Source organism: Delphinus delphis, chromosome 3, assembly GCF_949987515.2.
Source record: "Delphinus delphis chromosome 3, mDelDel1.2, whole genome shotgun sequence".
Classification (NCBI taxonomy): domain Eukaryota; kingdom Metazoa; phylum Chordata; class Mammalia; order Artiodactyla; family Delphinidae; genus Delphinus; species Delphinus delphis.
In genome coordinates, this window is record NC_082685.1 from 160,896,812 (window position 1) to 160,910,075 (window position 13,264).

The 13,264-nt window shown below is 43.9% G+C and overlaps 1 protein-coding gene across 4 annotated transcripts in view; it reads right to left on the reverse strand.

The window, feature by feature from the left end:
* TRIO (trio Rho guanine nucleotide exchange factor) overlaps positions 1–13,264 on the reverse strand; it is a 372,133-nt gene that overhangs the window by 191,275 nt on the left and 167,594 nt on the right. For all 4 annotated transcript variants that reach the window (XM_060009655.1, XM_060009656.1, XM_060009659.1 and 1 more), the window contains exon 8: positions 3,566–3,697. In XM_060009655.1, the coding sequence (XP_059865638.1) occupies positions 3,566–3,697 (132 nt within the window). The remainder of the gene's footprint in view (positions 1–3,565; positions 3,698–13,264) is intronic.

Below are 13,264 nucleotides of genomic sequence, written 5' to 3' on the forward strand. Positions count from 1 at the left end.
AGGTGAGCACTCCTGAGCAGCCAGACTTTGTTTCTAAACACCATGCAACACTACAAGGAACCAGAACCTCTTGGCGAGATGCCTGATCTCAGGGATGAGGCAGGAAAAGAACAAGATGAGCCTGGGAACATCCTGTTATGCTAGGTAGTAACGCTCAAATAACCATAAGGACAGATCGGAAAAACACAGAAACATGAGGCCTGAGTTGTCCCACTGTCCAAACATGGACAATTTAGGCGTCTAAACAGAGTACTGGATTTTAACCCATGGAATATAATAAGATTTCATAGATTCATACTGAAATAATAAATAAATTAAAAAATGGGGAAGAAAGGAAATAAAGTCCTTCCTACAGCAGAAGGTCACCTAACGAATACAGAAGGAACGATGGAAATAGGTCCCCAGCGTCTGACGGCATCACAGTGGCGCTGTCGTGGGCAGGAGTCAGCAGGGACGCTAAGGCCGTGAGAAGTCTGAGGAAGCACAGACGTCGTGTTACGTCACTGCCTCTCTCCACAACATGCTCATCCAAGACGCATTTTTACATGGTGATTTTACTTTGGAGAAACCTTACAGACGCCGCCCACCTCACCAGGTGGTCAAGGTTAACACCGGCAGTCGAGGGAGGGGTCAGCATCCTGCGCCCCTGCTGTGACACTCGGCCCAGTCAGCTCCCCAAGAAAACTGCATGGGTGGGAGGCTGAGGGTCATCCTACAGAAGGAAAGGCCTGAACTCTAAGACTGTCAAAGACACAGGCAGAGAAAGACTGAAGAATGTTCCAGTGTGAAGGCGGCCAGTGAGACGCATCCACGAACATACCGCATGCTGCTGGGCCGGAGAAGAGAAAGAGACGTAGCCGGGACAGGGGGAAGTACGGATGGCCCGTGGGCAGGATGGTCGTGTTGTGTCACTGTCGATGTGAGGGCTGGAGAGAGGCGGCGGGAGAGGACAGCGCAAACCACTGGGCAATCCGGTCGAGGCGATGCGGGAGCTCCCTGTTCTAACACTTTTCTGCAGCCTGAAACTACCTCCAAATTTAAATAATTTACAAGGAAAAAAAAATTTCTCTTCTACTGAATTTCTCGTCAATTCATTCTCTTCTACTGAAAGTCTTTTCTGTTCATCTAGTCCCAACCACCATCTCCTTGAGTTTACAACTCAGTTGCAAACATGTTCTTAGGCTAAAAATTGCAGTTTAAGCCTGGGAAGCTGTCTACTTGCCATCAAATCATTTTAAATTATTAGTATCAATTTAAAATCTAATGAAACCACACCAGAGGTAAACCTAAGTTCCCATGTTAAGATGCCCCATTTTTATAGAATGCAGTGGGAATGGTGAGAGAATTCTGTTCTTTGCTAAAAGTGCCAAGGGGCAGCGGGCAGGCTGACCAGCCACCAGGCCAGAGGATGACACTGGGCAGGTCAGGTTCAGTCCGAGGCAAGTCCTGTAGGTGAAGACTGTAGGCCAGTCCTGCCAATCACCTTGTGTGTGAGCTGTTCAATCCCATAGCAATCTGGAACCTACCAATGCAACTGAAAAGCTGCTCCCAAGAAAATCATTAGTAAGATGGGTGAAGGCCTAGTTATACCAGGGATAACAGGGTCATTCATCCACTTTCTATATTACAGGTCAAAATTAGACGATGCATGGAGATGGTACACTAGGTACACTTAATGCTCTTTGGAACTCACACATTCCTCATGAATCAGTATGATTAAAAAAATACAGATCTGTTCAACCTTCACTTTTCCTATTAAAAAAGTTATCACTTATTTATACAGTTTCTAATAAACTAGATAACCAAATTAGCTTATAAACACCTGATGCAAAATTAAGAAACATAATACAGAGTTGACTATTTTTTAATTGCATGACAACATAAAATAGTGTTAAAGAGGGATCATGTTAAGTAAAGAGGTGTCCAGAGAAACAAACACGTAGATATCAACTTTCACGGGCAGGAAGGAGACTGGACCACACTGTGAAGCAAATATTGTAGGGCAACACACGTTCATTTAATTCACCCGCGGACATGGTGGGGTCAGGAGACCTGGGCCCAAGGACACGAGAATGACAGCTGTTTGGTGAAGCAGGACGTGTCAGACTGAAAATCAAATGGCCGAACAACTTTGACAGGTGTGGATGTGGCTCAAATAAAGGAAGATCTGGATGTAAATACAGTCATACCTTGGTAACAAGGGGGAATGGTTCTAGGACCCCCACGGATACCCAAATCAGTGGATGCTCAAGTCTCTTTTCTACAACCACATAGAACAGGTGACCCCGCACATCCAGGACACAGACCTGCAGCTACAGAGGGCTGACTGTACTTCCTAAACATCTACTCCATGCTCAGCCCTCTGACAGGTGGTTTGAAACATTTTCTTACTGGAGTCTCACAGTAATCTTTCCCATGAGCACATAGTATTACAGATGCTCACTATAGATGCTGAAAGCAAGCACGCACAGAACTCCTACCCACTCCCCACTCACCTCCAGGAACTTAACCAGTATCATAAAGGCAGACTGGTCGGCAGGGCCAGAGGACCACGACGTGGACAAGAGTGACCTGCCCGGACCTACGTGTATTTGTCGTTGTCACTGCATCTAGCACAGTGGTGGCTGAGAACACACAGGCAGCCTGCCTGGGTTCAGTCCCCGCTCCACCTCCTACAAGCTGTTAACCAGGCACAGGTCACCTGACCTCTGCACCACGCTTTCCTCATTTGTAACAGCGGGTTAGTATGAGTCCCCGCCCCAGAGCTGCAGGCATTAAACAAGTGATTACATAATGTCCTTACAACAAAGCCTGGCACAGAAGGTGGCAGAAAATAAAGCAGGGATATGTTAAATAATTAATTTAAACTAAGAAAGAAAAACACTCCACTTAGATTCCTAGAACAGCAAGTGGCTTTACACACTTGAAAAAAGTGTGTATGTTTTTTTTTTTTTTTTGCGGTACGCGGGCCTCTCACTGTTGTGGCCTCTCCCGTTGCAGAGCACAGGTTCCAGACGCGCAGGCTCAGCGGCCATGGCTCACGGGCCCAGCCGCTCCGCGGCATGTGAGATCTTCCCGGACCGGGGCACAAACCCGTGTCCCCTGCATCGGCAGGCGGGCTCTCAACCACTGCGCCACCAGGGAAGCCCCTGTGTATGCTTTGAAATCCAGAACATGAGGTACATCAGGTTTCCCTCTTTTCTAGAAAGTTTCATTCAGGAATAGTAGATTGAGTTGGACTATACTGAATAGCACACAAAACACTATTTCCTAAATACATGTAGTCAAGATTACAATTTCATTTATTTTAGCAGATGACACTCTAAGCACTCTAAAGAAAATCCACAAACGTCACAGGGCCATGAAGAGTTTGCTCTCTGCTCCGTCCTGTTTTACTCACTAGCCCTCACCCCCAACTCCAGTTCAAAAGTTACAATGAAACTTCAGTTCAACTCGAAACTTGTAAGTTTCTTCTAGACTAGCCAAAAATTTGATTTTTTCAACTTTCAGTGCTATGACACAGAAATAGTGTTGCTTTACAGCTGAAGTAGATCTGACCACTCACCTCAGAGTAAGCAAGGGTGATGTGCTCATATATTCCCTGGTGATGATGGATGGCATCCTCCAGGTCCTGCAGCTCGGAGGGAAGGTCCACCTCACCACAGGCTTTGCACCACGAGTCCACGTTGCTCATATACTGGGATGGTATAAAAAAAAAAAGGATCATGTCTACCAATAGCAAATGATATTGAGAAGTAGCTACTTTTTAACGTGGTTTTGAAATAAGCGTGGTTGAGAGAGTGTCTAAGAACAGAGCACGGTTGGGCCTCCATCTCAAATGGCACTGACATGAGTTCTCAAACCAGATTCCTGGACTCTGCGCCCCCCTCCCCCTCGCCCAGCTTAGGTTCTGGCAGAACTGGGGCTGGGCCCAGGAAGCTGCATTTGAAATCACAGCCTCAGGTGGCTCTGTGGTCACCCCTGGGAGCATCTCTGCCCTGCATTAGCGGTTTGGGGCATCCTGGTTCATTCTCCCGTTGCGCATTTGAATCTGTGTTTCCAACTGCTCTGCGCTGCTAGCCATGGAAAGCAGAGATGCCTCGTCCACTTCCTCCCCTCAGCCTCTTGCTACTCCTGGAGCTGTAGTCCAGCCCTCCTGCTCTCCTCTTACATTAAAACGGCAACGGAAGATTCCTGAAATCATCTACCTATCATTAGGAAGAGCAGGGCGTCCATGTGTCTATCTTTCCAAAAGCAAATACACACAGGAATCAAGGGAGACCAAGCGAACGGGGCCGAAACTCCTCAGCTGTGCCCACCGAACGGAAGGGAGGCTGCGGAGTCACTGGGCTCTTCCCACTTGGCACGTAAACGAGGAGAGTGTGGGCTGCAGGCTGCCGTCCTGGGTCGCTGCTGCTACCTACCCTGTCTTCTTCTCTGCCACCAGCACATCCCAGGACTCATCAACAGCTGAGAAATCACTGCCAGATTTCCTAGGGGGACCCTATCAGCATCCACCGCGGGGAAGCGTCCCAGGCAAGCAGCCCAAGGCCCAATTAAAGACGCTACTTCAATTAAGCCAAACAGACATCGACATATTTCCCCGGCTTTCACCTCCTTTACTCTCGTTCCTCGCCGTCTTTCTACTTATCAAGGAATGCAGAGGGTGACTATTTAAAACAGGGTAACTGACCTGCCAGGTAAGAAACATGCTATAATTCTCTTAAAATATATGTGAGAATAACCTCCCAGGTACTTATGACATTTTTAGGAACTTAAAATAGACAAGTCACCTGAATAATAATTGTTTATAAAAATCCCTTTATTATTAATGTATTGGCTCAAAAAAACACCTGTATGCAAATCCTAGGGCTCGAAACTAATTCCCAGGGCATTAAGTGTCCTCTGATAGCATGTGGCTTCTGATGGCTTCAAACATGACTAAATGGATGCAGGCCCAGGGGAAGGTCCTCAGTACCCTCCTCTACAGCTCCTCCTAACATCACCATGGCAATGGAAGTAGTAATAAAATTCTTTATGCCTCTCCCCCTCTGCATGAATACACTTATGACTACTTAGGCATATTTCTACTAAGTATTTCTTGGATGGCGTGTTCTACAATTAGGTCAAGTTGATGATTATAAGCATTCTTGATCTCTATTTCACTCCATCTTCTTCCATTACTGCATGTGACGCCGACTCTAAAATTATTGTAAACCTTTTTCAAATACGAAATTGACTGAGGTTAACCATCAACATTCATCAGTCGCCAGGTCAAGTCAGCAATTAACTGCTCCTGCACACTGGCCACTATGAGACACCCAAAACAAAGCAGAGGTGAACATATTCCTAAGGAGGATAAAACGCTTCTGATGTAACAAGGTGAAAACAAGTTTTGGTTACACGACACTTCACAATAAGCAGAAGTGTCAGACTAATATATTACTGTACCAAGACGACCGCTAAAATACATTCAACCCCAGTTTTTGAAGCTATCGGTAAAGAGAAACATTTGAGCAGTTTTATGTATGCCTGTAGTTACTTAACTTCCTTATAATTTCTTAAAGTATCCGGAGAAGTATTGACTGTATTTACCTGCAGAAACATAGCCCAGTTCTAAAAACATAGGGCAGAATAGCTTGTAACACAGAAATCTTGTGGAACAAGGACTCTGCACATCTAAATTCACTCGATTAAAATACCCCAATGACAGAAATAAACCTGGCCATGGTTTTTACAGGGACTTTTGAACAAGCACAATTTTTGTCTTTTATTTCTGAGATGGCAGCCTTAGACTCTGAAGGCCAAGCTCCAGTCCCTGAATGCTTTCTGAAAGGCTCAACACCCGAAAGAGATCAGAGTCAGAGCAGCAATCCCTATCTGGAGAGCCAAGGAAGACGACGTTAACAGGCATTCCACAAAGAAAAAGCATCCCAGAATCAAGTTTGGTGTCAAAGTTCAACAGGTACTTATAGAATAGAACCTCCTAGAGCCTATTAATATAATGTGCCCTGTGGATATGGGAGGGGGAGGGACACTGGTGTGTTTGCTTAGAAACCTCTCTGACCACTTTACTACACACCCCCTACACACACATGCACACACCTCTCTTACCATCCTGACAAATATGTTGTGGGCTTGGAACACCAAGGGGATGTCCAGCACAGAGCCTGACACTTCCTGAAGGACAACAGAAAGTCGCTGCTACACTCTAGCCAGATCACAGCACCAGTGGACTCTCTGATGCTTTAAATGTTCAAATGTGGACCAAAATGTGTCTGGCCAGCCTGGGGGTAGAGGCAGGAGAGTGCAAAGGGAATTCAATGCTTCTCTGGATTCAAACCAGGAACCGGCTTCAGAGCTGGGGATTCTGCTGCTCAGCAGAATGGTCACTTCAGTGCTGCTGAGTAGAAGATGCCTGGTTTGCAAAAGTGAGGCAGGCAGACAAGGGAAGAGTGATTAATACAAAAGCTTTAAAAGGAGAGCCTGAATAATTAATTAGCAAACTTATTGTCAGAAGCATTTATTGCACTGCTCTCCATCTGCTGAGAGCAGGGGCTTCCAATGTGCTGGGATCACCCAACCCAGTGAATTTCACGCCCGCCAGGAGCTCCTGATGGAGCATCAGCTGAGCACAGGTGGTTACACCGACTCAGGAGACAAAGGGACAGAAACTTCCTAGAAGGTAAATGTTTAAAATACTTATTTAGGGGGGGTTTCTCCTCTTTGGAAAAATTAAGACTGGTTGAATTTTATACATATAATACATATATGAATTCAAACTTCGGAGTTTCCTTTCTTATTTCTAATTTCCTCATTTTCTGCTTTCGTTTCTAGGAGATATTACCCTACTTTTTCTTTTTCTTTCATCATTTCTACTCCCTGAGTATTAATAAGCACACTCACTCTCCTGGTTCCTTTAAGGGAGATGGGCTCCCTTCTCGGCCCAGCAAAGTCACAGGAGGGATCATGCATTTTCTACTTGTGAATCCAGGTCTGATGGCTCCAACCGAGTAACTTGGAGAAGACAGGTTCAATCTGAACCAAAATATGCCAATGATCACTCTAAGTACCTTCCACCTGTTTTCATTAGTATCCTTCTCTTTCATATATACAGATATATATTCTAATCCCTTTCTATTACATGAGAATCTTGTTTTTGTTTTACTACAAGCCAAGAATTAGACTTATGCTTTTAATAAAGTGAAATGACATTAAAATGGGAACAATTACATGTGTATTATTTGCCTTAAAAAACTCAAAAGGGAATACTGATGCAGTATTTGTAATATCTTCCTCTAAATTTCAACCCAGACATACGATAAAATTATCCAGATGATAACTATGATACATTCAAAGTAAATGTTACTTCTAAAATTTTTTATTGAACGTGAAATTTTGTAAGAAAATAAATCTAAGTGCTTTGTTTGTGAAACAGTGTGCTGTCATGTCAGGAGCAAAAGACTCTCCTAGACCTTGAAGAAAGTCCCAGCTTGGGTAAATCACTCCCCAAACAGAATATAAGGACATTAACACCATTAGTCCCATGTCCTTCACTGGGCTGATTTAAGGATGAAATGAGATTTTGTATTTAAAGGGCTTTTTAAATTTCAAAGAGCTATACAAGTCCTGGTTACTTTGTTTTTGGCTATGATCTGATTATAGAGGCCCTTACAGTCATGGATAAAACGAGGTGATCAGATTTATGGTTCACTCTGAAGGTAAACCATTTGCAGCACTAACAGAATTTCTGCAGTGATGGAAACGCCCATCTGTGCTGCTGAGGCCACCAGCCACCAGCCACAAGCTGCTACTGAGCATCTCAAATGTGGATACTGTGACTAACGAGGTGAAATTTAATTCTTTTTTTAATAAATTTATTTATTTATGTATTTATTTTTGGCTGTGTTGGGTCTTCGTTGTGATGCATGGGCTTCTCATTGCAGTGGCTTCTCTTTGTGATGGACCATGGGCTCTAGGCGCGTGGGCTTCGGTAGTTGTGGAACGTGGGCTCAGTAGCTGTGGCTCACAGGCTCAGTAGTTGTGGAGCACGGGTTTAGTTGCTCCGCGGCATGTGGGATCTTCCTGGACCAGGGCTTGAACCCGTGTCCCCTGCATTGGCAGGCGGATTCTTAACCACTGCACCACCAAGGAAGTCCCTAATTCCATTTTTAAATTATTTTATTAATAAATTTATTTAACATTAAATAATTTCAATAGCCACATGTGGTGACTGGCTAACATACTGGACAGTGCAGCTCTAATGATTTTTTTAAATAGTGAAAATTGGAGATTTTCAGGTGCAGTAAAATCAAATCACTTTAATTCTTTGATTTATAAAAAGGTAATTCTAACAAGTTTGCGATGAAGCTTCCTAATATAAAGGGATATAACACATGACCAAACAAAGTGGAGGCTGGAGCCGTAGACACTGCCTACTGGTGAAATCAGTAACCTTGTGGTCGTGTCTCCATTTCTGCAAGCTGACATTCTGATCCTGTGCACACCCTCACTGTGGACGAGGTTGGGAGAGAATGAATGGCCAAGACATCTCTGGAAGCGTAGTCTATGAAACGTCATTCTCATCTAGTTCTAGCCCCAAGATTTATGTTTATAAAACCACAAACGAACACGAGTAAGAGGTGAAGAGATTATAACTGCTGAAATTGCTGTCCTCTCACTCAAAGCAAATATCTGGAAAGGAAGAAAAAGGAGAAAACATCTCCAAAGGATAAAGAAATTGTAAGGGAATGACTGGATTCTAAAAGGACTGAGCTAATACAAGACTGGGGTTCAGTCTTTAGAAGGGCCCTGAACCAAGATGGCGGAGTAGAAGGACGTACTCTCGCTCCCTCTTGTGAGAACACCAGAATCACTACTAGCTGCTGGACAATCATCAACAGGAAGACACTGGAACTCATCAAAACATATACCAACATCCAAAGACAAAGGAGAACCCACAATGAGATGGTAGGAGGGGCACAATCACAGTAAAAATCAAATCCCATAACTGCTGCATGGGTGACTCACAGACTAGAGAACACTTATACCACAGAAGTCCACCCACTTGAGTGAAGGTTCTGAGTCCACGTCAGGCTTCCCAACCTGGGGGTCCGGCAACGGGAGGAGGAATTCCTGGAGAATCAGACTTTGAAGGCTAGTGGGATTTGATTGCAGGACTTCGACAGGACTGGGGGAAACAGAGACTCCACTCTTGGAGGGCACAAAGTAGTGTGCGCATCGGGACCCAGGGGAAGAAGCAGTGACCCCAGGGGAGACTGAACCAGACCTACCTGCTAGTGTTGGAGGGTCTCCTACAGGGGCAGGGGGAGGCTGTAGCCAAGGACACTGGCAGGGACAAGGACACTTGCAGCAGAAGTTCTGGGAAGTACTCCTTGGCGTGAGCCCTCCCAGAGTCCGCCATTAGCCCCACCAAAGAGCGCAGGTAGTCTCCAGTGTTGGGTTGCCTCAGGCCAAACAACCAACAGGGAGGGAACCCAGCACCACCCATCAGCAGTCAAGCAGATTAAAGTTTTACTGATCTCTACCCACCAGAGCAACAGCCAGCTCTACCCACCACCAGTCCCTCCCATCAGGAAACTTGCACAAGCCTCTGAGATAGCCTCATCCAGCAGAAGGCAGACAGCAGAAGCAAGAACTACAATCCTGCAGCCTGTGGAACGAAAACCACATTCACAGAAAGACAGACAAGATGAAAAGGCAGAGGGCTATGTACCAGATGAAGGAACAAGATAATACCCCAGAAAAACAACTAAATGAAGTGGAGATACACAACCTTCCAGAAGAACAATTTAGAATAATGATAGTGAAGATGATCTAGGACCTTGGAAAAAGACTGGAGGCAAAGATCGAGAAGATGCAAGAAATGTTTAACAAAGACCTAGAAGAATTAAAGAACAAACAGGGCTTCCCTGGTGGCGCAGTGGTTGAGAGTCCGCCTGCTGATGCAGGGGACATGAGTTCGTGCCCCGGTCCGGGAAGATCCCACATGCTGCGGAGTGGCTAGGCCCGTGAGCCATGGCCACTGAGCCTGCGCGTCCAGAGCCTGTGCCCCACAAAGGGGGAGGCCACAACAGAGAGAGGCCCGTGTACTGCAAAAAAAAAAAAGAGAAAATCCTCCAACAAACAAAAGTCCAGGACCAGATGGCTTCACAGGTGAATTCTATCAAACATTTAGAAAAGAGCTAACACCCATCCTTCTCAAACTCTTCCAAAAATTTGCACAGGAAGGAACACACCCAAACTCATTCTAAGAGGCCACCATCACCCCGATACCAAAACCAGACAAGGATACTACATAAAAAGAAAATTACAGACCAATATCACTGATGAATATAGATGCAAAAATCCTCAACAAAATACTAGCAAACCGAATCCAACAATACATTAAAAGGATCATACACCATGATCAAGTGGAATTTATCCCAGGGATCCAAGGATTCTTCAATATACGAAAATCAGTCAATGTGATACACCATATTAACATATTGAAGAATAAAGACCATATGATCATCTCAATAGATGCAGAGAAAGCTTTTGACAAAATTCAACATCCATTTAGGATAAAAACTCTCCAGAAAGTGGGCACAGAGGGAACCTACCTCAACATAATAAAGGCTATATACAACAAACCCACAGCAAACATTATTCTCAATGGTGAAAAACTGCAAGCATTTCCTCTAAGATCAGGAACAAGACAAGGATGTCCACTCTCACCACTATTATTCAACATAGTTTTGGAAGTCCTAGCTATGGCAATCAGAGAAGAAGAAGAAATAAAAGGAATCCAAATTGGAAAAGAAGAAGTAAAACTGTCACTGTTTGCAGATGACATGATACTATACATAGAGAATCCTGAAGATGCCACCAGAAAACTACTAGAGCTAATCAATGAAAATGGTAAAGTTGCAGGATACAAAATTAATGCACAGAAATCTCTTGCATGCCTATACAGTAATGATGAAAAATCTGAAAGAGAAATTAAGGACACTCCCATTTGCCATTGCAACAAAAAGAATAAAATACCTAGGAATAAACCTACCTAGGGAGACAAAAGACCTGTGTGCAGAAAACTGTAAGACACTGATGAAGGAAATTAAAGATGATACCATCAGATGGAGAGATATACCATGTTCTTGGACTGGAAGAATCAATATTGTGAAAATGACTCTACTACCCAGAGCAATCTACAGATTCAATGCAATCTCTATCAAGTTACCAATGGTATTTTTTACGGAACTAGAACAAAAAATCTTATAATTTGTATGGAGACAAAAAAGACCCAGCATAGCCAAAGCAGTCTTGAGGGAAACAAAACAGAGCTGGAGGAATCAGACTCCCTGAGTTCAGACTGTACTACAAAGGTATAGTAATCAAGACAATACGGTACTGGCACAAAAACAGAAACACAGATCAATGGAACGAGATAGAAAGCCCAGAGGTAAACCCACTCACCTATGGTCAACTAATCTATGACAAAGGAGGCAAAGATATACAATGGAGAAAAGACAGTCTCTTCAATAAGTGGTGCTGGGAAAACTGGACAGCTACATGTAAAAGAATGAAATTATAACACTCCCTAACACCATACACAAAAATAAACTCAAAATGGATTAGAGATCTAAATGTAAGTCCAGACACTATAAGACTCTTAGAGCAAAACATAGGCAGAACACTCTTTGACATAAATCACAGCAAGATCTTTTTTGATCCACCTCCTAGAGTAATGCAAATAAAACCAAAAATAAACAAATGGGACCTAATGAAACTTCAAGGCTTTTGCACAGCAAAGGAAACCACAAACAAGACGAAAAGACAACCCTCAGAATGGGAGAAAATATTTGCAAATGAATCAACTGACAAAGGATTAATCTCCAAAATTTACAAACAGCTCATGCAGCTCAATATTAAAAAAAAACAAACAACCCAATCCAAAAATGGGCAGAAGACCTAAACAGACACTTCTGCAAAGAAGACATACAGATGGCCAAGAAGCACATGAAAATCTGCTCAACATCACTAATTATTAGAGAAACGCAAATCAAAACTACAATGAGGTATCACCTCACACAGTCAGAATGGGCATCATTAGAAAATCTACAAACAACAAATGCTGGAGAGGGTGCAGAGAAAAGGGAAACTTCCAAAACTGCTGGTGAGAATGTAAATTGATACAGCCACTATGGAGAACTGTATGGAGGTTCCTTAAAAAACTAAAAATAGAATTACCATATGACCCAGCAATCCCACTGCTGGGCATATACCCAGAGAAAACCGTAATTCAAAAAGACACATGCACCCCAATGTTCATTGCAGCACTATTTACAATAGCCAGGTCATGGAAGCAACCTAAATGCCCATTGACAGACGAATGGATAAAGAAGATGTGGTACATATATACTATGGAATATTACTCAGCCATAAAAAGAACGAAATTGGATCATTTGTTGAGATGTGGATGGATCTAGAGACTGTCCTACAGAGTGAAGGAAGTCAGAAAGAGAAAAACAAATATTGTATATTAACGCATGTATGTGGAATCTAGGAAAATGGTGCAGATGAACCGGTTTGCAGGGCAGAAACTGAGACAAACGTGTAGAGAACAAACGTATGGACACCAAAGGGGGAAAGTGGCGGGGGGTGGGGGTGGGGGTGCGATGAATTGGGCGATTGGGATTGACATGTATACGCTGATGTGTATAAAACTGATGACTAATAAGAACCTGCTGTATAAAAAAAAAAGTAAAATAAAATTCAAAAATTAAAAAAACCCACAAACGAACACCAACAGAAGAACACCCACAGAGACAGAGGAGCAGGCTGGGCGCGCAGCACACACCCCTCCAAAGCCGAGCTGTCCTCCTTCCGGGAAGGCTGCTTCCTTCAGTGACACCGTTTACCACAGGGTCACAGAGTTGAGCCCTCTGTCACCCTAATCACATTTAAATTCTTAATGAGAACTGGATGAGGGTCAAAGGGGTGGCTGTGATGGAAACCTTATTTATGATGTCCAGGTTCTGGTCCTTTCCCTACCGAGTTTATGAGAACAGCTGAAGCATAACTAGAAGACGGAGCATTTAAAAAGAGGGAACAAAGTTAACCTATTCGGAGATCCCTCTCCCGGGAAGAGGAAAACTGCTTAGGAGGTGTGATCTTCTTCGGCGCATCTGCATGTCAGTGGTCATGTCTGGCATCTTCTGTGGCCACTGACACGCAGGGACTGCAAGCACTGTTACAGCTCACG